The sequence below is a fragment of the Callithrix jacchus genome, chromosome 1 (genome assembly GCF_049354715.1).
Source record: "Callithrix jacchus isolate 240 chromosome 1, calJac240_pri, whole genome shotgun sequence".
Taxonomy (NCBI): Eukaryota; Metazoa; Chordata; class Mammalia; order Primates; family Cebidae; genus Callithrix; species Callithrix jacchus.
The window spans coordinates 10,327,921-10,353,233 of record NC_133502.1 but is presented as its reverse complement, the minus strand read 5'-3'; the positions used below and the strand labels follow the sequence as shown (position 1 = coordinate 10,353,233).

Here is a 25,313-nt window from a genome sequence, read left to right as displayed (position 1 = left end):
AAAACAACACCTATCATAACAAAACTCTCAAATGTGTTGTTTTAGTCATACAATCAATTTGAGGTTAGGACAATCTTTTGTTTAGTTTTTACTGCCTCAGAAATCTAAGACCTTGTATAGTATTTGGAATCAGTCTTAAAAATGAGATATTTATGGAATAAATCAGAATTTATCTGCAAAGGAGATAAAAATAATGTTTTAGCTAAGGAATCACTATAAAAGTGAGATTATAAAGCACAAGTGAGTAGAATAGTTTCACTGAAACTTAGAAATTTGTTTTGTTTTCACATTTTTATTGGGAGCCATGGGAGGGGCCGCCTCTGTCACTGGAAGTGCTCACAGTTTCTACAGCTACCCCAAGCTGGAGCCCTGGGGGTCCTGGGAGTGGCCGGGCATGCTGGGCATGTTCCCATCATCGTGACAGGCACTGGGTAGTTGTAGGGCGGGGCCTCACTGATCATGATGGAGTACTTGGTGTAGGGGCTAAGTGGTAGCAGAATTACAGCGAGGCTCCCAGTGACGAAGGACATGACCAGCTCTGGCTCCTTGGCCCAGGCATTCCCGAGGAAGGCGCCGAACCTTGGGGCCATCTTGGTCTTGGCAGCCAAAACTTTGAATTTTAATTTTCAATATTTTCAAAGTTTCCAAGTGGGTTAATGACATTCAAAAAAATTATTGTGGTAAAATACACACAAAACGACACAATTCTACCACCTAGAGTACCAAAATAATCTGTTAATATTTTTGTATTTCTTTCTAAATGTACCATTTCAACCATTTTTAAGTACTGTCTATGCATTAAGAACATCCACAAAGCTACGAAACAATCACAGTGACATTTTTGAAAATTACTTGAGTTAAATTTTAAATGTGGCATTCAACTTAGGAAATCATTATATCTAAAAACTATGGCTAATACTTTCAAAAGATTTTCCAAAATCTTCTGAAGTAGTATGATATAGTCAGGGGTGGGGGCGTGTGGCATCATTCAGATGTATATTCGAATCCTGGCTTCAATACTTAACTGTTATGTGACCCTGGGCAAGTTACATAAGCAATGACCCTTACTTTCTTCATCTGTAAACGAAGATACTACCTATAGCAAAGAGCTGACGTAAGGACTAAGTTATACGAGTCACCTAGCAAGGTATCTGTCACAGCGTAGTTGCTAAATGTCAATTCTGCTTTTCCTTTCTTTAAAACAATGTAGTTATACTAATAAGTGATTCTCAATCCAGGGTAATCTCCTTTCCTCCAGGGCATTTAAAAATGTGAGGGGACAATTTTTTGTCACAACAGCTGCTTATATTTGGAGGGGGGCTGTGTTCAACCTCATGCAAAGAATTATTCCCCCTAAAATGCCAATGGCACTCCCTTCTGAGAAACACAAAATGACATCGAAGATTCCTTCTGGATCTAAAACTATTAGGTTGGTGTAAAAGTAACTGTGGTTTCTGAATATGACCTGACCTAAGAGGCACTGACCAACACTAACACAAAGCTGTCTAGGGGAGGAATGTCTCAAGTTTTGAGTATAACAAAAAGAGTAGTACAGTTAGAAGAGCAAGTCTTGGCCTTGTGACTCAGCAAATAAATGGTAACTTCTCTAAATTTGTTTCTTCAATAGTAAAATAAAGATACTTGCCCTGTCTAGCTCAGGGTTTGTGTGAGGGGCAAATGAAAAGTATATGGAATGTTATGTAAAAAGCATGATTCTAAACAAAGTATTTATTTATTTATTTATTTATTTTGAGACGGAGTTTCCCTCATTACCTAGGTTGGAGTGCAATGGCACGATCTCAGCTCACCGCAACCTCCATCTCCTGGGTTCAGGCAATTCTCCTGCCTCAGCCTCCTGAGTAGCTGGGATTATAGGCACATACCACCGTGCCCAGCTAATTTTTTGTATTTTTAGTAGAGACGGGGTTTCACCATGTTGACCAGGATGGTCTCGATCTCTTGACCTCGTGATCCACCCGCCTCGGCCTCCCAAAGTGCTGGGATTACAGGCAACAAAGTATTTTTAAAACAGTACTATGATGGGTCTAATCCCCAACTCTAGGTTGCCCCCACAACATGTCAATATTTAAGGACAAATTAGTCTTAACCTTTTTCTCAATTGTGGAAAAAAAATTTTAAATAAATGAAAGACATTTCTTGAGGTAACCAGAAATTTAGGTATGGAATAGACTTCAGAGGACATTATAAAATTATTCATTTTCTTAGGGTATGACAGTTAAACAGATGAATGTCCTTACTCTTAGAAGATGCATGCTTAGGTATAGAGGGGCAAACTGTTCGTGATACCTGCTACTTATTTTCATACGGTTCAATTAAAACAAAAATCACACACATATAAACATAGAGCAAATTTAACAAAATATTAATAATTATTCAGTCTAACCAGAGGATATACAGATGCTGACTGTACTATAATTTCAACATTTCTGTACGTTGGGAAATTTTCCTAGTAAAAGTTGGGAAAATGTTATTTCTAGGTTGTCTTTATGAATGAGATACAGATGTAGTTAGGATTGAATTGTAAGGACTCGGACAGTACAAACGGGAATTTCCTTCACTGGTAGTTATATTGGACAGGAGGATTTGATTAATACAATCATAGCATTGCTTTTTTGGCTACTGTAAGTTAGCTGACATTTAAACTACTTTTTTTTTTAAAACCATATAGCTTCTAAAAAAATGTAGCAAAGACTCTACTTTCTGTTAAATATTTGAAGACTTTTAATAAAAATTTAATATATGCTCAATAAATGATTCAGAAATAGGACTGTTTAAATGTGCAATTTGCCATTATAAAATCCAGACCTCTTTATATAAAGGCTCTGCTGTGTCACTGTTTTTATTGTTTGCACTTTTTCTCTTAGATAAAATAATATAAAAAAACACACTTCTACCAATATACTTTTGATGTTTCATTTTCAGTTACGTGGATTTACTCCAAACAGAAATAAAAGTGTGCTTCATAAAGTGATACCAGCCTTTAGTTTTTGTCTTGCTGTCTTTTCAGCAAGCCTGGGAAACAAGCCTCTTGACAAAACTGTGTGTTCATTGTTTCTGAGACAAAAGACTACAGCACAGCCTGCATATTCTATGCTGGTGTAATTAGTACCTCAAATATTAACAAAAGTTGAACTGCAGAGAATGGTGTTGAATAGCTAATTGTCCAATTATATTATAAAAGGAAATGAATACTGCTAACCAAAGCACACAATAAAATACTAACACCTTTAAATGATTTAAAAATATACCAAACTACGAAAGGAATCATATGCATAACTTGTAAAAAGAACACTGAAATGTTTTATATACAATATTATGTTTAGCTCCTGTAATCTGACAGAAAATTCCTCTGAATCTCGATGTTAAATTTTAGATAGAAATACATAAAGTCATCATTTTCAGTGCTTTTAAATGTCTTGTTGGCTTGCTTTAAAAATCTACAAAATAGTTTTTAGTATTAAGTCAGATTTTTATGACAGAACAAAGAGATAACTGAAAAATAATTTCTCAAACATTAATTTGGGAGAGTCAAGCAACATTCAACACTGAGATTTTTTAAATCTGCTGGTCTTTTCATAGTACACAGCAGCAGCAGGGTTTTACGTAGGAGCTGGGCACAGTCACCAAGTTCACTACCAAATAGGTGAAAGGCTGTTAACTCTTAAGTCATTAATAGCTAGGAAAAGCACTTGCTTTAAGGAATTATTCTTAAATATGTGTTACTATTACATTGTCATGAATTTAAGCATATGCCTTTTGTTTAAATGTACCTAAGCTCCCAGATAACATACTATAAATGTGACCACTAATATATAAAAGTTAGAGACTTAAGATTTGGATTTTGTTATTGGAAAAAAAAAAACTGGTGAAATATATAGAACATATGTAGAAATCAGTACTAAATTTATTTTAGGCCCCCAAATTTGACAAAACAACCTTCACTACTCCCAAATTCCTGTTTCCTGATATCTTTCATTCCACAATTTTAAAGAATACCTCTGCACTCAACAGAACATAGAAAAGAAAGAGAAAATAGTAAAAGAAACAACAGCAGAAGGTTTTGTTTAGTTGTAGTCCTACACATAAGTAACTCCATCCATAAGAATTAGGATGAGAATGGCAGCATTATCATGAACCTTAGGGAAACCTAGTCTAACTTGCTTGTTGTACAGGTAAGTAAAATGAGGTTCAAAGATAACACATTATTATTATAAATCATTAGCATGATTCTCAGTTTAGTGGTCTTCCTATTGCACCTTACTGTCTCACTGTATACAGAAGTTCTGGGAATACAGGAATATGACTGACACAAAAATGATGTTTTTAAGTATATATAGTATAACACTATATAAGAGAACAAATCAATATTCCTATAGCTCAAAGCTTTAAACTGCTTAGTCAGTTTTTACTGCAAACAGAAAAAGTCTTTGAGATGCCAAACACAAAAAGCAAACAACCTACTGAACAAAAAGCCCTTAAGCACCAAGGTCTATGACTATTCATTCTACAAATACTTAGTAAAAACTTAACTATGCGCCAAGGTACATAAATTCTCACTCTCATAGTGCCATACAGTTAGTATTCATAGTACTTATCAAAATTGCAATTTTACATTTATTCACACTGATCCCCTTCATTCTGGTCACCTCCGCCAGCCTTAAGGACTGAGAGTGTCAGCACTTTGGCCACAGATATATCACCAGTGCCTAGCATAGTTCATAAAACAATGGAAGTGCTCAGTGAATGAACACACTGGAAGAGCCCTACTGCTCTCAGTGACTGATTTTATAACAAATAAGTAAAATGTAAAGTGATAACTATAGGAAGGACTGTGCAGGAAAGCAAGAGGCTATAAAAATTTAGGTGTTGCCGGGCGCAGTGGCTCAAGCCTGTAATCCCAGCACTTTGGGAGGCCAAGGCGGATGGATCACAAGGTCAACAGATCGAGACCATCCTGGTCAACATGGTGAAACCCCGTCTCTACTAAAATTACAAAAAAATTAGCTGGGCACGGTGGTGTGTGCCTGTAATCCCAGCTACTCGGGAGGCTGAGGCAGGAGAATTGCCTGAACCCAGGAGGTGGAGATTGCGGCGAGCCGAGATTACGCCATTACACTCCAGCCTGGGTAACAAGAGCGAAACTCCGTCTCAAAAAAAAAAAAAAACAAAAAAACTTAGGTGTTAACTTAATCGAGGGAGGAGCCAGAGAGGAAGCTGAAGACAAAAAGCCTATGCCACGGCTCAGGGTGGCACTGAAACAAAATGCACTGAGATGAAGTGTAGGGGTAAGCAGCAGCCAGTCTACGACAGCTTTGCTGATCAGGTTAAGGAGGCCTACCTTTGTCCTAAGAGCAGCGGGAAACCATTTATTTTAAGGGTGTGGTGAGGAAGTGAATGTAACATAACCAAATCTGCTCTTTAGAAAGATCTAGTTACAGAAGGAGGACCAGCATGGCTGTAGAATTGCGATGCAGGAGACTGTTGAAATAGTAAAGGCAAGAGATTATGGCAACTTGGAATAACACAGTGGCGGTAGAGAGGAAGAAAAGTAGATGAATTCAAGAGATATTTAGAAGTAAATCCTCATGACACTGATGGATGGGGGAGGTAGAAAGGTCAAAGATGGGAGTATTAGAAGACACCTTGGTTTCTCAACTGTTTACTAGATGGATGGTGGTGCCAGCTCTTAAAACGGGGAACACCGGAAGAGGACCAGGTCTGGATGGGGAAGATGGTGAGTTCAGTTTAGACACTAGAGGAATTGGGAACAGAAGGACATGACCTTATACACATCGGTGGAACACTTAGATGAGCAAATTGGCAAAGAAAGGAAGAGATAACTGAGCATGAGAATCTGCATACATTTCCCAGGTAAGTTTTGAATTCAGGGTCGAAGCAATTTTATGTAATTGTCTCTTTGATATCTGAATCCAATCATTCATCTTTCAGGATACTATCTTCTCACAATGTCATCTCACAAATCTGTATTAAAGATCCCCACGATGGGTGGCAAGGACTGCTCTTATCACTGCTCCAGCTAGTTGCCTTACAAGGGAATCAGACAGCTGCTAAGATAAAGAATGGATATTTAGAAATGAATGTTTCACTAGACTAGGCTAAAAGAAGAGACTACCATGTTCCATATATGGATGAGTCCCTGAATAATAAGAGGAAAGAGGGGAAGAGGAATAATTCCCATTTCTCCTCACAGATGCTTAAAATTCCTAATGTCTCCTACAACTAATTAACTTGCAAGATGCAAAATGGAAAAAATGGCACATGTCCTTCATTTCCGTATTTTAAAAAATTTTCACTCCCTCTGGATGGCTAACACCCTAAGGCATGGGACAGTGTTGATGAGAATGAATGGGATCACAGATTTAAGTCCCTAGACTAAGATTTAAAAAGTAAAGCCTCTCTAGAGGCAAACTCAGAAGTGTACAAATGATGTGGTGCTGGAACATCTCAAAGTGACTTTTTTTTTTTTTTGAGACAAAGTCTCACTCTGTCATCTAGGCTGGAGTGCAGTGGTGTGATCTCAGCTCACTGCAACCTCTGCCTCTCAGGTTCAAGCGATTCTCATGCCTCAGCCTGTTGAATAGCTGGGATTATAGGTGTGCACCACCATGCCCAGCTAATTTTTTTTTTCTTTTTGTATTTTTAGTAGACACAGGGTTTCACCATGTTGGCCAGGCTGGTCTCAAACTCCCAACCTCAGGTGATCTGCCCACCTTGGCCTCCCAAAGTGCTGGGATTATATGGGTGACTGCACCTGGCCGTCAAAGTGACATATTGTATCACCATATAACTAAGTCTCATGTTCGAATGACATGTTGTGAAACAGCATCACTCAAGCTAAATTATCCAATTAACTAAGATAATACATGTTTAGCATTTAGCTCAGTGCTGGTAGATAATTAGCAGTCAACAAATGTTACCATTCATTCCATGCTGCCACTAGGTCTAAGTATATCTTCCATATTGGCATAAATTATGCAAACTGTAGAGAGTCTGAATGAAGGATTCCTTTGTAAATTACCTGGAACTTTTTTTTCAGAAAATGATGAATGATACAGAGGGAAAAGGCATTCTTAAAACTCAGCTTAAAATGTACTAGACAAAGTGTCATCACAGTGGGATGTATACTGTCATGAAACATCTTGGTATGTACATATGGTACAATATTTCAACATTAGGAGGAAAAAAACCATATCTAATGATCAAAGGAAAAAGGGTATACTCACTTGTCAACTGAGCTTTGGATAATTTTTCACTACAGCTATAACCATGACTGCTTTCCTGCAGCTTTAGCCATTCCTGAGCCTGGAACAGGTAGAGTTTAGCTTCTTTTCCAACAGCTACTGCTATGTTGTTGATTCTGACGCACAGAAGAGCATGGTCACCTTGACATTAAAACAAAAATTATCAACTAGTTCAGTCTTACGTGAAACTTGAGACATGAGGACAACACCTCTACTTACCAAAACGGAAATTTAAAAAGCACAATTCTTCTTAAATCTTGCTTAACTAGGTAAATCACATCAGAATGAACGCCACATTCAGATGCAAGAGATTATTCAAATTAATGTGTATTTCCTTATAATTCAGCTGATAAGTGATAATATTGCTCTCAATAAACAGCAATATCTGGAATATTCAGACAAGTCACTGTATTAAAAGTTTTGCCTCACTTAACAACCACTTCACATGTTTTACATTTTATTCATAATCTATAGAAATGTCCCACCAAAGTTTGTTTTTTATTATAACATAGGTGTGAATATTTAATTATACTCAATATAAAAAATAAACATAGCTAATAGCAGGGAAGTTTAAATGTATGTGTTCTAGAGTAGACATATTATACCTAAAACAAAATTTGGTATCTCTGACTTTTACAAAAAAACTATCAGGGGCAGGGCTCAGTGGCCACGCCCATAATCCTGGAGCTTTAGGAGGCCCTGATGGGAAGATCCCTTGGGCCCAGGAGTTTGAGACCAGCCTGGGAAATAAAACGAGACCCTGTTGCTACTAGAAGAAAAAAAATTATCTGGGCTTAGTGTTGGTGGCTGAATCTGGTCTCAGCTACTTGGGAGGCTGAGATGGGAGGATGGCTTAAGCCTGGAAGTCTGAGGCTGCACTAAGCTTCAATCACACCACTGCACTCCAGCCTGGGTGACAAACCAAAAAAAAATTTTTTTTGACAGAGTGTTACTCTGTCACTCAGGCCAGTGTGCAGCGGCACAATCTGGGCTCAATGCAACCTCCATCTACCAGGTTCAAGAGATTCTCCTGCCTCAGCCTCCCAAGTAAGAGTAACTAGGATTACAGGTATGAGCCATCTCACCTAGCTAATTTTTGTATTTTTAGGAAAGACAGGATTTCACCAGGATGGCCTTTTAATTTAATTTTATTTGAGACGGATCGCACTCTGTTGCCCAGGCTGAAGTGCAGTGGTGCGATCTTGGCTCACTGCAACCTCCACCTCCCTGGTTCAAGCAATCCTCCTGCCTCAGCCTCCCGAGTAGCTGGGATTATAGGCAGTAGGCACCATGCCCAGCTAATTTTTTGTTTTTAGTAGAGATGAGGTTTCACTGTGTCAGCCAGATGGTCTCAATCTCCTGACCTCACAATCCACCCACCTCGGCCTCCCAAAGTGCTGGGATTACAGGCTTGAGCCACCCACTGAACCCAGCTTCTTCCTTCTTTTTTTTAAAAAAAGAACGTTCAGAACAATATATGTTGTAAGATGAATACAGAATGAACCTGGTTGCACACACCAATTATATTTGAGGCCCAGAACAGAAATGGCAGTAAGTTATTGTCTCTAGGGAAAGGGACTGGGTGAGAGGGGTAAGACAGGAGACTGTTTTTCATTTTAAGATCTTCTGTTCTCCTGGAAAATTTTTTTTCTATGCTTTTGTTACTGTAATTATGTTGATTAAACATTTTAAATACATTTAAATATACAGTATATATATCAAAGAATGTGTAAGTTCTTACATAAATTGATTACGTATTATGAAGTCTTAAAAGTGACTCTGAGGCCCAATTAACACTAAATCGCATTCTGCGTTACAGTTCATTATTTCAGTATTTACTGAATTGGGATTCATGAAAATTGGTAATAACTAAATATACATATATTATTTTATACATACGAAAAAGAATGAATGTACTTGAAACACCTTATCCCCAATCTGTCTTGAGAAATCTCAATTTAGTACATGTTTCTCCTCCTTGTTTACCAGATGATTATCATGAACTATGAGGTCATCCAAGTCTCTGTACAGGTCCTAAGCAATGACCCATGTCTTCTATACATCCCAGATTTTCCAACACTGTCCATATTGTGCCATTTAATATAGTGGCTGTCAATACTCAAAGTAAGGTTACAGTCCACTGATTGGGAAACTCAAAATGTGACCAAAAACAATAAAAATGTTTCTAGTGTTTCTTCTTCATTCACCCAAAACATATTCTATATTGGATTTTGAAAAACTGGATTGCTGAAACTCCTTTTCTCGGCTATCTTAAAAACTTAACAACAGCAAAAAAAATCAGGACCCCCTCCCTTTATTACATCAGTTCTGTAATTTCCCAATACTTTAAATTCCTTTTCTCACCAAAGTAGCTCCTAATTTCTATTAGCTTCTCCTACGAATATTTTCTAGGCCAATATTCTGATGTTCATCGCTGCATCTTTTAATGCTAAAGACTGTACAAACCAAAGATCCTAATGTCATTGAGGCAAATAATGACTGAAATACAGTACTAGTCAAATTCAGAGTACTAGTGAGGGTGCAAATGAGACTAAAATTAGAATGAACTGCAAATTCACTTACTGAAGGAATCATTGCTGATTTTTTAGGGAGACCAAAAAGTAAGAATCAAATGCAGCTCTGATTTCAGAAGAGCCACACAATATAAATGAGGGAGCTTCCAGGACGCTACTTACATGCATTTTCATCAGCTTAATTCTAGGCCTCACCGCCTATAGTAAATGTACTGCACTAGTGGCCGAGTAACCAAACTGTTCAATATGACAACTACGTTATCAGGTGTTTTAGTTGTTTTCCAAAACCTCTCTGCAAGTACGTCTCAGCAAATTGGTCTTCAGAAAATAAAAAAAGGAAATTTAAGTTCCTAGGCTTTAATGTTCCCACACAGTGTGGCCGAGACAGGCGGGAGCAAACGTGCTTCTTTGGGGGAAGGATCTGGAAAGATGCGGCCGACCACGCATTTGCACATTCGTTTGCAAGGAGAGGGTTGGAGAAATGGAAACCAGCTTCTAAGTGCAGAACACGATCACTAGTGGCGAGAGGCCGCTGAGCTGCCTCGGGTTGGGAAGCTGCATCAGCGGGGTTGGCAAGGAACACATCCCACCATTCTCCGCAGCCGCGGCGACGCTGGAGGTCCAGGTGAGGCTGGGGAAGTCGCAGACCTCGCCCAACGTGGCGGGGAGGAGCCGGGGAGGGGCGGCCCGCGGACCCCGCCGGCGGGAAGGGCCAGCACGCCTTCATCCCTCTCCCCGCCCCCAGACCTACCGTGGAACTCGAAGTGACCGATGCGCTGACCCTGGGCGTCTTGGGCCACGGTGCTGCTGAAGCTGCCCCGCAGGGTCTTACCCTGGCTGCCCTGCGGCCACCAGCAGCACGTGAGGGCCACAGCTAGCAGCCGCAGTCCCCCCATGCCCGCCTCCCGCTCCGCACAGACGCGGCGGCTCCCAAACGCCCTCTGCTGCCCGCCCCTGCCCGCCCCACGTCGCCAGCTGGGGGAGGCGGGATCGGCGCCGGAGATCGGCTCCCCTGGAGCCTGAGAGCCAATGAGGTGGGCTCCTCTGACATGAGCCGCAAACATTCGCCAATCAGAGGCCGAAAGGGGCGGGACGCGCAGATCCGAGCGTCCCATCACTCCCCGGCTTTTGACTAGTTCCCGCCTTTTTCTTTAATGAGGAATCAAGAGGATGTAGCTTCAGGTTACGGAAAACTCATCCCCCTCTTCATCGCCTTGCACGTTGTGCTACTGCGCATGCGGCGGCCCGCTGGCACGAGTCCGCGGGGCCTTCGAGGGGCATGTGGGATTCGGAAGAAACTTCAGAAACGCAGGACAGGACGGTTTCTGGTCGAGAGAGGAAAACTCCTGCAAAGAAAAAACCGTGTTCGTAAGCAGCTTTTCTCCCTGGGTGCCTGTATAACCTACAGGATGTGTCCGATTTTAATGTCTCAAAGACACTTAGCTCCGCATGTCCACAGTTTAACGCATGACTTCTCTTGGCATCTCCAACCGATTTTTCCCTGCTAGGTTCTCTGGCTTTTCAAATTACATTATTCTCCAATCCCTGCCCGCCAAGACCGCTGGCAATTGTAGCGTCCTCCATTCAATCAAATCAATTACAAGTCTGGATTAGCCCCTCTTCTGGTAAGGATGGAAAGCAGCAGCCGCAGTCCTACTCAGACCAACACTTTCTTGGCCAATGGCAAAGACCGCCCTCCAGTCTTCCTTCTCTCTAATTAGGTACAGTCCATCTCTACAATAGGAAACAATTTGCAGCACTTGCCTTCAAGGATTCTCAACCTCCTTTAGCACACAACCCAAACTCTAGAATATGGCTCTCCAGCCTCTCAAATGTTAATTTCTTCTCATCTCCATCCTTAGCGCCATCTGTTCAGTGAACACTCCCAAGCTCTCCCTTCTAGGCCTCTATCACTCCCTGATCCCTCTGGCGGGAATACTTGGGCTTGTTCCCCGCTGGACCTCCTCACCTTCCTTTTCCTCCTTTACTCCTCCTTCCCAAGGCAGTTTAAGAATCTTTCTCAAATCCCCAGATCTCAAACTCCCCAATTCTGGAACCAGAATCCCTTACTTCCCTACCAGAGCACTCATGCACTGTAAGTATCCACTCATGCATCTGAAATCTCTGCCTATACTGTCAGCTCCAGCTGACTATACCTGTCTTAATGAAAGTGAGGAAGGAGTATAGGGGCTGGGGGCAGGGAACCTAAGGCCTTTTCACACCTAAATACAAAAGGACCAGAGGCTACCCCTTTGCAAATCCCCACCTTTTTCTCAAGGCAGATAAGAAATTGGTTGTCCCCAACCAATCAGACTGATTGCCAGCTGAGTCTTTGTTTGCACTGGAGTGCAACTTTGTAACTGTGTAACATTGCCTTTTGCAACCAATCAGATGTTTGCAAAGGAGTGTGACCTTTGTAACTCCACTTCAGCCTATGATTAGTTGCTTTGAGTAACCAATCAGACCGACTGGGTCCACCACTTCATTTACATGAGGTGAGTTCCAAGTAGCCAATGAGAAACCTCTCAGGGGTGTTTGGACCCTTGAAGAGTCTGTATCTGGGCGCTTTAGCGCTGCTGTAGACCCATACTGAGGAGTGTACTTTCCTTTTCTTATTATCATTATTATTATTATTTTGAGACAGAGTCTTGCTCTGTCACCCAGGCTGGTGTGCTCTGGCACAATCTCAGCTCACTGCAGCCTCCACCTCCCAAGTTCAAGTGATTCTCCTGCATCAGCCTCCTGAGTAGCTGGGGTTATAGGTGTGCACCACCACACCCAGCTAATTTTTATATTTTTAGTAGAGATAGGGTTTCACAGTGTTGGTCAGGCTCATCTTGAACTCCTGACCTCAGTAGATCTGCCCACCTCAGCCTCCCAAAGTGCTGGGATTACGGGTGCGAGCCACTACCCCTGCCATGGACTTTCATTTTCAATAAATCCCTGCTTTTGTTCTTTCACTGCTTCATTTTTTGCTTGCTTTTCTGTGTGTTTTGTCCAATTCTTTGTTCAAAACGCCAAGAACCTGAGCAACTTGCAGTCAAGACCCTCCACCAGTCACAAAAGTAGGAGCTCAAAATTATTTCAGGAATACATGTATGCAAATTATTTTCATTCAACAACAGACTTCAATAACATAAGCAAGTTCTCACAACAGACCTCATTATTCAGAAAAAAAAAATCTTGAGGGACCACTCCTCCCATATACCCAGTATCTTCAGTATTTCTGACTGACCAGGAATATGCTGGAAGTATTAATTGGATAAAAAACTGCAATGGTTCTTTATTATGAAAGTTATTTATGTGACTCAGAAAAAACTTACAGTCAAAAGTATATAAAGTGGCCTGGGCTTGGTGGCTCACACTTGTAATCTCAGCACTTTGAGAAGCCAAGGCAGGCAGATCACCTAAGGTCAGGAGTTCAAGACCAGCCTGGCCAACATGGCAAACAAAACCCCATCTCTACTAAAAATACAAAAACTAGCCGAATGTGGTAGCACACGCTTGTAATCCCAGCTACTTGGAGGCTGAGGTGGAAGAATAGCTTGAATCCGGGAGGTGGAGGCTGCAGTGATCCAAGATTGTGCCACTGCACTCCAGTCTGGGTCACAAAGAGAGACTCCATCTCAAAAAACAAAACCAAAAAAAAGTGTATAAAGCAAAAATTGAAGTCCCCATATCCTCCTTTCCCTGCCTATATCCCATCCCCAAAGATAACTTCTTTTAAGAGTTTAGGGTGAATCCTTTCAAATAACCCTTTACAAATATATGTGGCATTTGTAAACCAAGGACAGGAATAAAATTGCTTCTGAAAAAAATTATAACACAGGCCTTGAATGCTGGTAGGCCTCTCCTGTCTTTTCTTTCTTCTCAATCAACTTTGTTTTTCTCACTGTGAGGACAGGCTTTTGGGCTCCTCCATTACTTTGAAAGAACGTGACCACCAAAAAGTTCCAGCTTTGTAGGACCTCAGAGTTCATGTAGAGAAACCAGACTATACTAGCACCTTAGTCAAATTCTAAATCCCAGGAAGAGGCTTCAGTTGGCCTAGAGTCAGCCGGATTCCATTCTGTGGCCTGCCTGGGTCAACTTGGGGAGATCATAAAGGATGGTTGAGGGGAATCTGGTCAGAAAAAAAAACTGTACATACCGACTGCAAGATATTTTTGTTAAAACCATGCTCTGAATGAAGGGACTTCCCCCAACAGGCTTTGTGTAAGCAACATGGCTGTTTATTCACTCAGGTGTGGGCTGGCTGAGTCCAAAAAGAGAGTCAGCAGCAGGAGGTGGGACAGGAGTTGGTTTTATAGGTTTGGGGTAGGCAGTAGAAAGTTACAGAAGTTACAGTTTAGGGCAGTTTTTGCAAGCTGGGAGGGGGGTCTTAAAATCCGGAATCACAAGGTTGACCAAAGTTGGTTACAAAGTCCAATTGCCTTATCAATTGGGGTTGGAATAAGGAATAGAAGAATGTCTCAAGTTAATTAGTTGCCCTTGTGGGTCAAAATGGCCAGGGCATACCTTTGTTACTTCTAGTTAAATAATATCAGTTAAATATATCAAATATTGGTGCAGTAAAATAGAAATCAAGTGGCAATAGGAGGCCTAAGGTAAAGACCATCTGAGAGCGTTGTAAACCCGTGGAATACTGAGCAGTGGTTGCAGAGCAGGAAATATTGCTTTGGTCCCACGAATGCCTCCTCAACATAAGAGTCTGCATGAGGGTCTCGTAAAGAGGGCTCATGCAATATCTCTGAGAAGGCAGGCAACCTCTGCTCATAAGATCCGGGAAGGTCTTTGCAGATGGGAGCTTGCAAGGGGGAAAAGCCTTGCAGGGCAGAGATTACCAGAATGCCACAGGCTCTGCCTAGGTTCTCAGAATATGGAATAATCTAGATTGCTCTGTGTCTGCAATGCTTTGGGGATAAAAGCCCAGAGATGCATTGGATGTGGTCAAACCTGGTGGCACCATATCCACTAAGCTTCTCATGCAAATGCACCTTGGTAGCAACTGGAGGTAGAAACTCAGTGTTCTAGGTTTGCATAAGAATCATGTCTGCTACTGAATACTGCAGACCACACCTCTCCCCACTCAGCTATCTTGCCCACCTTCGTTTCAAGTGCTCCCCTGATCATCCCTCCCTGCTCTCTCACCCCTCGATTAACAAGTGTATACACCTAAAAAAAGCATGTGGAGCCCAGAGCTAAGTGCCCACACACCCTTCGAGAGCCTGCATTGGACCCCTGGACCCATGTGAATTTCTCGTGTCTTTGTCTTTATTTCCTTTTCTCACTCCCTCAGCACCACCGGGACATGGGGCACCCAGGCACAGGCTTGGGCTGGTTCCCAACAGCTGCAGGGCCAATTCTTCCCTTTTTGTGGTTTTTCAGTTACGTTGGACTTTCTATTTCCAGGAACTCATCTGGAGGTATACACGCAGGTCACAGAGGTTACCATGTAGTCCACGGCACTGTGAGTCAGCCTAAAAGACCTTACAATTTTGGTTTTAATTCCATGTTGGTATATTCTTTTTAAAGGCTATAAAACACATGTAGATGATTTCCAGTGTTTCATTATTGCAAGCAATACAGCTATGAACAATTATCTATATAATACATGATGGAATTTAGGGGGGGTCATAGAATAAGTACATTTGAAATTTTCATATATATTACCACTTTGCCCTGTAAAAAGGTTGTGACATGATACTCTCACATATACACCTGTACTGGATGTTTCCATTCATTTTCGGCTTTGCCAAACATTATATTGGGGAAAAAAAGTTATTTATTCACCTATTAGACAAATTTAATGGTCATTTACTCTGTGCCAAGTCTCTAAGGACTTGGGATTACAGCAGAAAACAAAACAAAACCACTGACCCCATGGAACACTAAACAGAGGGCAGTTACATCAGTGTAAGTGTCGAGTACTAGGAAAAAAAATAGAGAAGGGAAAGATGATTCAGCAGGGTTGGGTAGAGCTCCCTATTTTAATTGTGGTGGTCAACAGGATGACATTCAAGCTCAAAACGAGGCAGACGCCGGGTGCGGCGGCTCACGCCTGTAATCCCAGCACTTTGGGAGGCCAAGCCAGGTGGATCATGAGGTCAAGAGATCGAGACCATCGTGGCCAACACGGTGAAACCCCGTCTCTACTAAAAAAATACAAAAATTAGCTGGGCGTGGCAGCGTGTGCCTGTAGTCCCAGCTACTCGGGAGGCTGAGGCAGGAGAATTGCTTGAACCCGGGAGGTGGAGGTTGCAGTGAGCTGAGATCCCGCCACTGCACTCCAGCCTGGTGCCTGGCTACCAAGCGAGACTATGTCTGAAAAAAAAAGAACAAAAAACCTAGGCAGACATTTGGGGAAAGGCCATCCAGGTCTCTGGGAAGTAGCATGCCTGGTGCATTCAATGAAGAGCAAGGAGGACAGGAGATTGGGGCGGAGTTAGCAAACAGGAGAATACATGAAGTGGAGAAAAGGATAAGATACCAGGGTAGGATTTGGGGAATATCTTTATCATGACTGAAAGCAGCCTGCGCGCTGTCTGTAATAATACATAAATACATTTTTTTGAGACAGAGTTTCCCTCTTGTTGCCCAGGCTGGAGTGCAACCTCTGCCTTCAAGATTCAAGAGAGTCTCTCGCCTCAGCCTCCTGAGTAGTTGGGATTACAGGCACGTGCCACCATGCCCAGCTAATTTTTGTATTTTTAGTAGAGATGAGGTTTCACCATGTTGGCCAGGGTAGTCTCAAACTCCTGACCTCGCCGGTCTCAGCCTCCCAAATTGCTGTGATTACAGGGCTGAGTCGTCACGCCAGGCCTGTAATAATATTAACAACAGCAAAAGATCATGTTGCAGGTCAGGCACTGTGACTCACGCCTGTAATACCAGCACCTTGGGAGGCTGAGGAGGGAGGTTGGCTAGAGCCCTTGGACTTCGAGACCAGCCTGGGCAACATGGCGAAACACGACTCTACCAAAAATTAGGCGGGCGTGGTGGCACAGGGCTGTATTCCTAGCTACTCAGGAGGTTGAGGTGGGAGGATTGCTTGAGCCCCGTTGGTCGATCCTGCAGTGAGCCGTGATTGCGCCATTGCACTCCAGCCTGGGAACAGAGCGATACTCTGTCCCTGTCTCCCTAAAAACAAAATCATTTTGCGGGCCGGGCTCGGTGGCTCACGCCTGTGGTCCCAGCACTTTGGGAGGCCGAGGCGGGTGGATCACAAGGTCAGGAGATCAAGACCATCCTGGTCAACATGGTGAAACCCCGTCTCTACTAAAAATACAAAAGATTAGCTGGGCACGGTGGCGCGTGCCTGTAATCCCAGCTACTCGGGAGGCTGAGGCAGGAGAATTGCCTGAACCCAGGAGGCGGAGGTTGCGGTGAGCTGAGATCGCGCCATTGCACTCCAGCCTGGGTAACAAGAGCGAAACTCCGTCTCAAAAAAAAAAAAATCATTTTGCAATTGCAACCTTCCATCTCCATCTGCAACAACTCCCCGTTCTCAGCTCAACTGATACGTAACCTCTAGAGATGGCTGTATTGACAAGAATGAAAGAAGGTACTCATTCATAATGCTGACCCACAGTGGTGACACCTCCGGGAAAAACGTTCCATACCCCCATGGTCCCGGCGACCCCAATCGCACCTGGTCGACCAGGCGAGGGCGGAAAGGAGCTGCGCCTACGCGATGGTGAGCGCTGGCCCGCTCAGCCCGCTCATGGGCGGGGATAAATCGGCCGCCGCGCCGTCTCCGGAAGCTGCCGCTGGCAGCTCTGTTAACGTGTCGGGCGAGCGAGCTGTGTCGCAAAATGTCGTGGCGGAACTTCTCGGCGCTTTTCAGACAATAAGCTTTACGGAACTAGGCTTTGCCGAGCTGGGAGATGTCGGCGGCCGGTTGGGCGGAACCGTGGGGTCCTCCCGGCGGCTTTGCGAAGCGGGTCCTGGTGACCGGCGGTGCTGGTTTCATGTAGGTAGTAGCGCCGCTAGCTAAGCAGTGGCCCCCCCAGAAACCCCTACCTTTTCCCGTGGCTCTGCTTGCCCTGGGCAATTTGGGTCCAGCTTGGAGGCGTTCTTATTCTGACCTGGGAGGGGTCCTAATGCACTACCTGGATCATCGTAGCTTTTCTCTCCGGGGCCTGCGAAGACGTGGTTCCTTTGGAAACTGTAACTTCTTTAAAACCCCTCTTCAAAGCAAGAGTGTGGCCCCAGGTGCTCACCACGTCACTCCTTGAATGCCTGCAAGTTACCCTAAGCGGCTCACCGACTGCTTCCCACCCCCAGCCTAAAGCACCCCCACCCAACGGTGCACAGGCCCTGTACGTACAGGCACCCCAAAAACGATTTGAGGATTACAGTAGGACATCCATGTAATAGCAAACCTTTACAAATCCACTGTTGACAATATTTTTCTTCCTCAGTCGCTCAGCATGTCCTCTCTGCTTCCAAAGTATATCCTCACGGCGACCACTTCTCACCACTTTCCTAAGGACCTCCCTAGCCCATGTTTACCGTCATCTTTCGCCTAGACTGCTGCTGTAGCCTCCTGGTTGGCCGTAACTGCGTCCACTCATGTTCCTTTAAAGACCGTTGCTCACGTACAAGTCAGTGTTTCTTAAGTCAATCAGATCGTGTTAGTGAGCAGGATTTTACTTCAGTCGTTCCTGCCACACTTAAAGTCCAAACTCTACCATATGTAGAAAATTCAAGTGCCCAAGCCCTACTTTTGCAACCTCATCTGCTTTTCTGTACCTGCCACGCTTCCCCTCTTACAGTTCTTGGAACACACCAGGCTAGTTCCTCCTCCTGTCTTGAGGCCTTTGCACTTGCTTCCCCTTTGCTTAGGCTATTTGCACCACTCAATTCTGGTTTTTATTCAGATATCACCTCCTCAGAGAGTTCTTACCTGACCACCATATCTAAAATAGCCCCTCTCCCAACTGGCACACTTACCTCTACCTGAAATTATATTGCTGATTTGTGTTTGCTTGTTTATTGCTTGTGTCCCCACTCTAAAATGCAGACTCGGTAAGGACAGAGACTACTGTTCACTCAGCACTTGGAAGAATGCTGGCCCATTCTATATAAGTCTTTAGTAATTGTTGAATGGATGAATGTAAGAAACTCTCCCACCCGTCCCTCAAGGAACTCAGTGTTTAGTGGAAGAAGAGGGAATGTGAGGAATCTTGTTTATTGCCATTGGTACATGAAATCACCCTTTCTAATAGAACAAGTCACTTGTTGGAGGGCATCAGACTGCAAGTTGCACTTAATGAGAAAGAGGGGCCGGGTGTGTTGGCCGACACCTGTAATCCCAGCGCTTTGTGAGGCTGAGGCAGGCAGATCACGAGGTCAGGAGTTCAAGATCAAGAGTTTGAGACCGGCCTGGCCGATATGGTAAAACCCGTCTCTACTAAAAATGCAAAAATTAGCTGGGCGTGGTGGCGCGCACTTGTAGTCCCAGCTACTCCGGGAGCTGAGGCAGAAGAATCACTTGAACCTGGGAGGCGGAGTTTGCAGTTAACCGAGATCCGAAGTCGCGCCATTGCATTCCAGCCTTGATTACACAGTGAGACTCGGTTTCAAAAAAAAAGAACTATGGGCATGAAAGGGTGATACTCGTGTGAGAATGTGGGTCCAGGAAAGGTGCGACTTAGTGCTGTGAAAGGAATGCCGAATACAAACTCCAAGTTCATAATTTTGTCAAGGGCTGCCCTTTCCTGGGAGCCCAACTTTCAAGTATAGCTGGTAAGTCTGATAGATCATTTCACTGAGATATGCCTGATTCCCCTTCGGGGTCCTCTGAAGCCAGGGACCCACTGTGGATATTCAACTCAGGATGGTTTCGGCTGTTATTAGCCTGGGAATCCTGGCTTCAGTCTAGAACCCTTTTGAGGATTCTGGTTTACATTACCAAAATCTTTATACTAAGAAACTGCAGTTGCGGAGGTTACTATAAATATGGACAACTGACTATGCTCATAGTAATTTAATTTTTACATGCTTATATCTGCAGTTCCTGGAAGGGCAGAGGCTGTGCTGACTAGCTCCCGTTTATCATCCCTTTTACTCCACACTTGTACATGTATGGATAGTGCATCATTTGGTTAAACTGACTTTTTTCCCTATACCCAGAACCAGTACATTCTCTCTTCTGCATAGTCTAAATGGAATGTAAAACTTTTGTTTATACTGCTGAGAAGTTTGGTAAAAAGTATGCATGTGTGTATATTTAGTGTAGTTGTATCGTTTTCTGTTATCTCAGAAAAAATTAAAGTTATCTTTGAGTATTTTCCTGATATTCAGCAGCTTAGGAAAATATTCAAGAGTTTAGGGAAGTTGAAGTTTTTCGCTAACAATATATGCTTTTTTTAAATAGCGCATCACATATGGTTGTCTCTTTAGTGGAAGATTATCCAAATTACATGATCATAAATCTAGACAAGGTAAGTTTTATTAAAATGAGCTTCATGCTTCTTTCCAAAGCTTAAAAAGGAAAATCAAATGAGCTTCATGCACTGAAATTACATGTCAATTTATGTTTTTTTAAAAGTAGTAGAATTCTGTCATGCTTATATTTTAATTTTGTATTTAGTCATTTTAGCAATTTAGAGGCTCTGTATAATAATGTGCTCATGCTGTGTTTAATCTTATGTAAAATCTTTTGAAACGTTCATTTCTTTTGATGGTCCACAAAATAAAATTTTTGTTTTGTTTTGTTTTTTTTCAGTTGCAACTTTGCAAACGGACTTTTTGGATTTTCATTCAAAAAAACTATAAAAAAAAATTATAAGGCAATTTGGTGATTATAGGCCTTAATTGGATTTAAAAAAATTTTTTTAATTGACATATCTTAGTTGTATGTATTTTGGAGTACACGGTGATGTTTTGATACATGTATATGATGTGTAATAATCAAATCAGAGTAATTGGGACATCCATTGTAAGAATAACCCTTAACTCTTAATGAAGTTTTGCCTGACTTGCTGTAATGGACAGGAATTTTTTTCTGTATCACCAGTATACCAACACTTTGAGGAATAGGTATCATGAATTATAATATGTATAACACAGGTCTAATTACCTTCAATCACTAATTCCTTTTCTATAAGAAATAGAAAACTTTTCGAGCCACCAGTGGCTACAGGCAAATTTGGCAGGAACTTTTTTGAGATGGAGTCTTGCTCTGTCGCCAGGCTGGAGTGAGGCACGATCTTGGCTCACTGCAATCTGTGCCTGCTGGGTTCAAGAGATTCTCCTGCCTCGGCCTCCTGAGAAGCTGGGACTACAGGCATGTGTCACCACACCCAGCTAATTTTTATATTTTTAGTAGAGATGGGGTTTTACCATGTTGGCCAGGATGGTCTGTATCTCTTGACCTCATGATCCACACACCTCGGCCTCTTGTAATGCTGGGATTAAGCCACCATACCAGGCCAGGAACATTTTTTAAAGTAGAGATTGTGAAAAGGTTTTTGTTTTGTTTTGTTTTTTGGTACTTTGAAAAGGTAACAGAATTAGTTGTTTTTTGCTTTTAAGATGTCAGAAACTTAAAATGTGTAAAAATAGGGAGCAAAGACACTTTAAGAGGACATACATTCTTGTGTTATAACCATTAACATCTATAGTCTTTAAAATAAATTGGCATTTTATCGGAAAAGCTAATAACACTTTTTGTGTTGCCCCTGCTGTGCTGTCTTCTTTCAAGCTGGATTACTGTGCAAGCTTGAAGAATCTTGAAACCATTTCTAACAAACAGAACTACAAATTTATACAGGTATGAACATTTTCTTAAAATTGTACTGGGCCTCTTTAGTCATGCAGGGGTTATAATATCTTTTTACTTTGCAAACTTGTGTAATATGGGCTTGAAAGGCACACTAATTAAAGACCTTTTAAAAGATGAGGTAGTTAATTTCCAAAAGTACCATGTGCTCTAGAGGATACCATTTTTGATTGACAACACATAAAAAGCTACATGTGATCTTTGGTACCTTGGCAGATCTACTAGCAGCAAAGTTGATTTATATGGTTTGTGTTTTAGTTCCTCCCTAGTCTTTCCCTATGAAGGTTGATTGACTCTGGAAGTTTGACTCTTACCACTTTTAGACAAGTTCAAAGTATAAACCACATGACTTGTTCATTAATTTGCAAAGGGAAATGTTATTGTCAAATGAAACTATCTTATGATATATGAATTTTAAAAGTTATTCTATAAACTGTCTTTTTAAGTACAAACTTAATATACTAACAACCGTTTCATAATTCTATTCTGTATGATGGTATTTTCTTTAGGTGCTGAAGAATTGTTGAGAATACATATTTTTAGAAGATTAAATGTACATATAAACATCAGAAGTATCATAATTTTACTTAACTGTGATAAAATGTGTTTTCAAAATATCATTTCAGTTGTTACACTATTTTTTGGAGTCAGAGTCTCGCTCGGTCGCCCAGGCTAGATCGCAGTGGCACAATCTCGGCTCTCTGCGACCTCCACCTCCCGGGTTCAAGCAATTCTCCTGCCTTAGCCTTCTGAGTAGGTGGGATTACAGTCACCCACTACCACATCTGGCTAATTTTTATATAGAGACGGAGTTTCACCATTTTAGTCAGGCTGGTCTCGAGCTCTGTACCTCAAGTAATCCGCCCTCCTCGGCTTCCCAAAGTGCTAGGATTATAGGCTTGAGCCAGTAAGCCCAACCTATGATATATTTTAATAATGGTTATCACAAAGGTTTTTTTAAAAATGCTAAAAAAAAGTTTTTTTATTAGTATAGTGGCCTTGGGTTGGCAAAAATATTGTGGACAACACTAGTATGGCAGTTAGTAGTTGTTGGTGCTCATTAAAATATTTGGAAAAATAGTTTGAATTAAGTATCTAATATCCTAAGATGCTGGAGAGATAACATCATTGCTATACTTGTTTGAGCACTTAGTGGAATTTTCAAGACATTCTAAATTAAACTTCTCTAGTGGGAAGTAGGGGGATGTTATAGTAAAAATGGTTATGAATGAGAGTGCCCAATGAAACCTAGCCCTTTTATGTTTGCTTTTTCACATAGGGTGACATATGTGATTCTCACTTTGTGAAACTGCTTTTTGAAACAGAGAAAATAGATATAGTACTTCATTTTGCTGCACAGACACATGTAGGTAAGCATTGCTTTATGTTACAGTTATGATTGGCAGATCCCCCACCTCCACCTGCTGTGGTTAACTAACCTAAATCCAAAGTCCAATAATGGAGTTAAATAAGTAGGTACAGTAGAAAAACAAGCCCATAGTCACTATGTTATCAATAAACTCACCACTTTTTAGATACTTTTATTAGCCTTGTGAGGGTGTATTAGTGAAATACAACCTTGAATGCTGTCTGAAAACTTGAGTTTAACCAATTCAGGATAATGAAGGGGAGCAATGGAGAGATGGACCTTCAACTGTATTTTTACGTTGTTTTTCTTAAGTTTTGTGGTGGGTATGCAGATGAACATTATTTATACCATTTTGTGAATTTTAGATATTTATAATAATTTGACTTTTATTATGAAATATATTTGAAAGCATTTTGAAGTACAATTAAATAATGATAATGTGAGCACCCAGGTATCCATCATCTGAACAAAAGATAGAATATTGCTGAATCCTCTTCAGTAGTAAGTACTACTGCTGCCTGTTAGATTTAAAGTTATAATTTTATTTGCTTTTCTCTACACTTTTGCTGTCTATACATTTATCCCTAAACAATATAGCTTAGCTTAGGCTGTTTTTAAGTTAAAAAAATATATATATATATATTTTTATATATATATATATAAAATGATATGTAAAGGTTTTTTTGTTTTGTTTTTCTATGTGTATGTAGATTCATCCATGGAGTTGAATACAGATATGGTTTGTTTGTTTTCAGTGTCATAATATTCCCGTCTAAAAATATATACATACATATATATACCGTAGTTAATATACTTTATTCTTGATGGGCATTTGGGTTCTTTACACTTTGGAGCAGTTTTGAACACTGCTACCATGAACATGTATCATGAGACGTAAGTATACATTACACTTGGATGTGTAACTGAGATCATAAGATCTGTATACGTCACATTGACATAATGTCAAACTATGATCCAAAGTAATTATACCAACTTCCACTCCTCCAGAAGTGTGTGACTTCCTGTTGCTCCAGATCTCACCAGAGCTTAAGTTTCTCAGTCTTTCCATTTTGCCAAATCTCAGTGCCGTGTAGTGGTGTCTCATGTTTCTAATTTGTATTTTCTCTGATTACTAATAAGATTAAGTATCTTTTATATATTTTTTTTGTAATTTGAATTTCTTCTTTGTGAAATGCTGTTGAAATTTTTTGTCCGTTTTAAAATGGAATTGTTTACCTTTTTCCTCATTGAAAGAGAAGTTTCAATGAGAAAAAATGGCACTTAGAGTTTTGATATATTCGGGACACTAGCTCTTTATCATTATGTATGTTACAGATGTCTTCTACTCTGTATGGCTGGTCTTCTCACTTTTTGATAGTACGTTTTGATGAACAGACGTTTTCAATGTTAGTGTAGTGAATGTACGTTTTTTCCTTTATGCTTAATGCTTTTTTCAGTTCTTACATACTCCTCTCCCCCAAGGTCATGAAGATATATTTTTCTATATTTTCAAAGCTTTATAATTTTATCTTCTACATTTAAATTTGTAATCCATCTGAAATTAATTCTTATGTAACACCAATTTCATTTTTTGTATGTATGAATACCAATTGTTCCTCTCCCACTTACTGAAAAGTTCATTCGTTTCTACTCTGTGTCATATCAAGTTTATTTGATATCTCTGTCTCTTTTCATTTTTTGTCCCTATCTGTCTGATTCCCCACTATATTGACAAATACAGTGATTTCATGTCTTTTAAAGCAAGTCTTTCTACTTGGTCAATGATAAAAGCAGTTGTGCTTCTGCCAGCAATTTATGAGATGCTTGCCAACACTCGCTGTGTCGATTTTGCGGTTTTGTTTTTCTCTGATGAGATTAAAAACCTTTTTCATTTGTTTACTAGACTTTTCTTCTCTTTCTTATTAGTATGTCCTCTTTGGAAAGTTTCTGTTTAAGTTTCGTGACCATTTCCTATAAGGTTGTCAGTTTTTTCCTTACAGATTTTTATAATTCCTATGTATATTTTGGATTCAAGCCTTTTGCAACTACCTTTTTTTCAGTCTGCTTTGCCTTTTCCCATCCGTAATGGTGTCTTATTATTAGTGAAAGTTCTTAGTTTCCATGTGGTTCAGTTTATCTTTACTTTTCTTTAGGGTTAGTGCTCTTTCTGTCTTGATCAAGAACTCGTTTCCTACCTCCAAGGTGAGGGACATGTTATCTTACAATTCTTTTCTTAAAAGTTACTGTTTTTCCTTTGACATTTAGATGTCTTCCCATATTGATATCAGTTTGACTCAAAATCATTTATTGGAAAGACTTGACTCTCCCTCATTGTCACT

At 41.1% G+C, this 25,313-nt stretch overlaps 2 protein-coding genes and 1 pseudogene across 7 annotated transcripts in view; 1 reads left to right on the top strand and 2 right to left on the bottom strand.

Annotated features, from left to right (window-relative positions):
- Window positions 1-10,760, bottom strand: part of GPR180 (G protein-coupled receptor 180) — a 32,897-nt gene extending 22,137 nt beyond the window's left edge. For both annotated transcript variants that reach the window (XM_078366467.1, XM_017969938.4), the window contains exons 1-2: window positions 10,569-10,760; window positions 7,266-7,424 (exon numbers count right to left, since the gene is read on the bottom strand). In XM_078366467.1, the coding sequence (XP_078222593.1) occupies window positions 7,266-7,424; window positions 10,569-10,713 (304 nt within the window). In that variant the 5' untranslated portion in view covers window positions 10,714-10,760. The remainder of the gene's footprint in view (window positions 1-7,265; window positions 7,425-10,568) is intronic.
- LOC108590681 (NADH dehydrogenase [ubiquinone] 1 alpha subcomplex subunit 3 pseudogene) lies at window positions 290-7,343 on the bottom strand (annotated as a pseudogene). The gene has a single exon (XR_013532989.1). The product of XR_013532989.1 is annotated as an NADH dehydrogenase [ubiquinone] 1 alpha subcomplex subunit 3 pseudogene (transcript).
- Window positions 10,761-17,675: 6,915 nt separating the features above from the next.
- Window positions 17,676-25,313, top strand: part of TGDS (TDP-glucose 4,6-dehydratase) — a 31,202-nt gene continuing 23,564 nt past the window's right edge. For 3 of the 4 annotated variants that reach the window (XR_008475199.2, XM_017969953.4, XM_054242166.2), the window contains exons 1-4: window positions 17,676-17,789; window positions 20,199-20,265; window positions 21,528-21,596; window positions 22,885-22,975. Coding sequence is in view for 3 of the 4 variants with exons in the window: in XM_017969953.4 (XP_017825442.1) it covers window positions 17,704-17,789; window positions 20,199-20,265; window positions 21,528-21,596; window positions 22,885-22,975 (313 nt within the window). In the remaining variant the exon portion in view is untranslated. Of the gene's footprint in view, window positions 17,790-17,911; window positions 19,568-20,198; window positions 20,266-21,527; window positions 21,597-22,884; window positions 22,976-25,313 lie in introns of those variants that run through there. The other variant, XM_078366607.1, reaches the window with a different exon arrangement.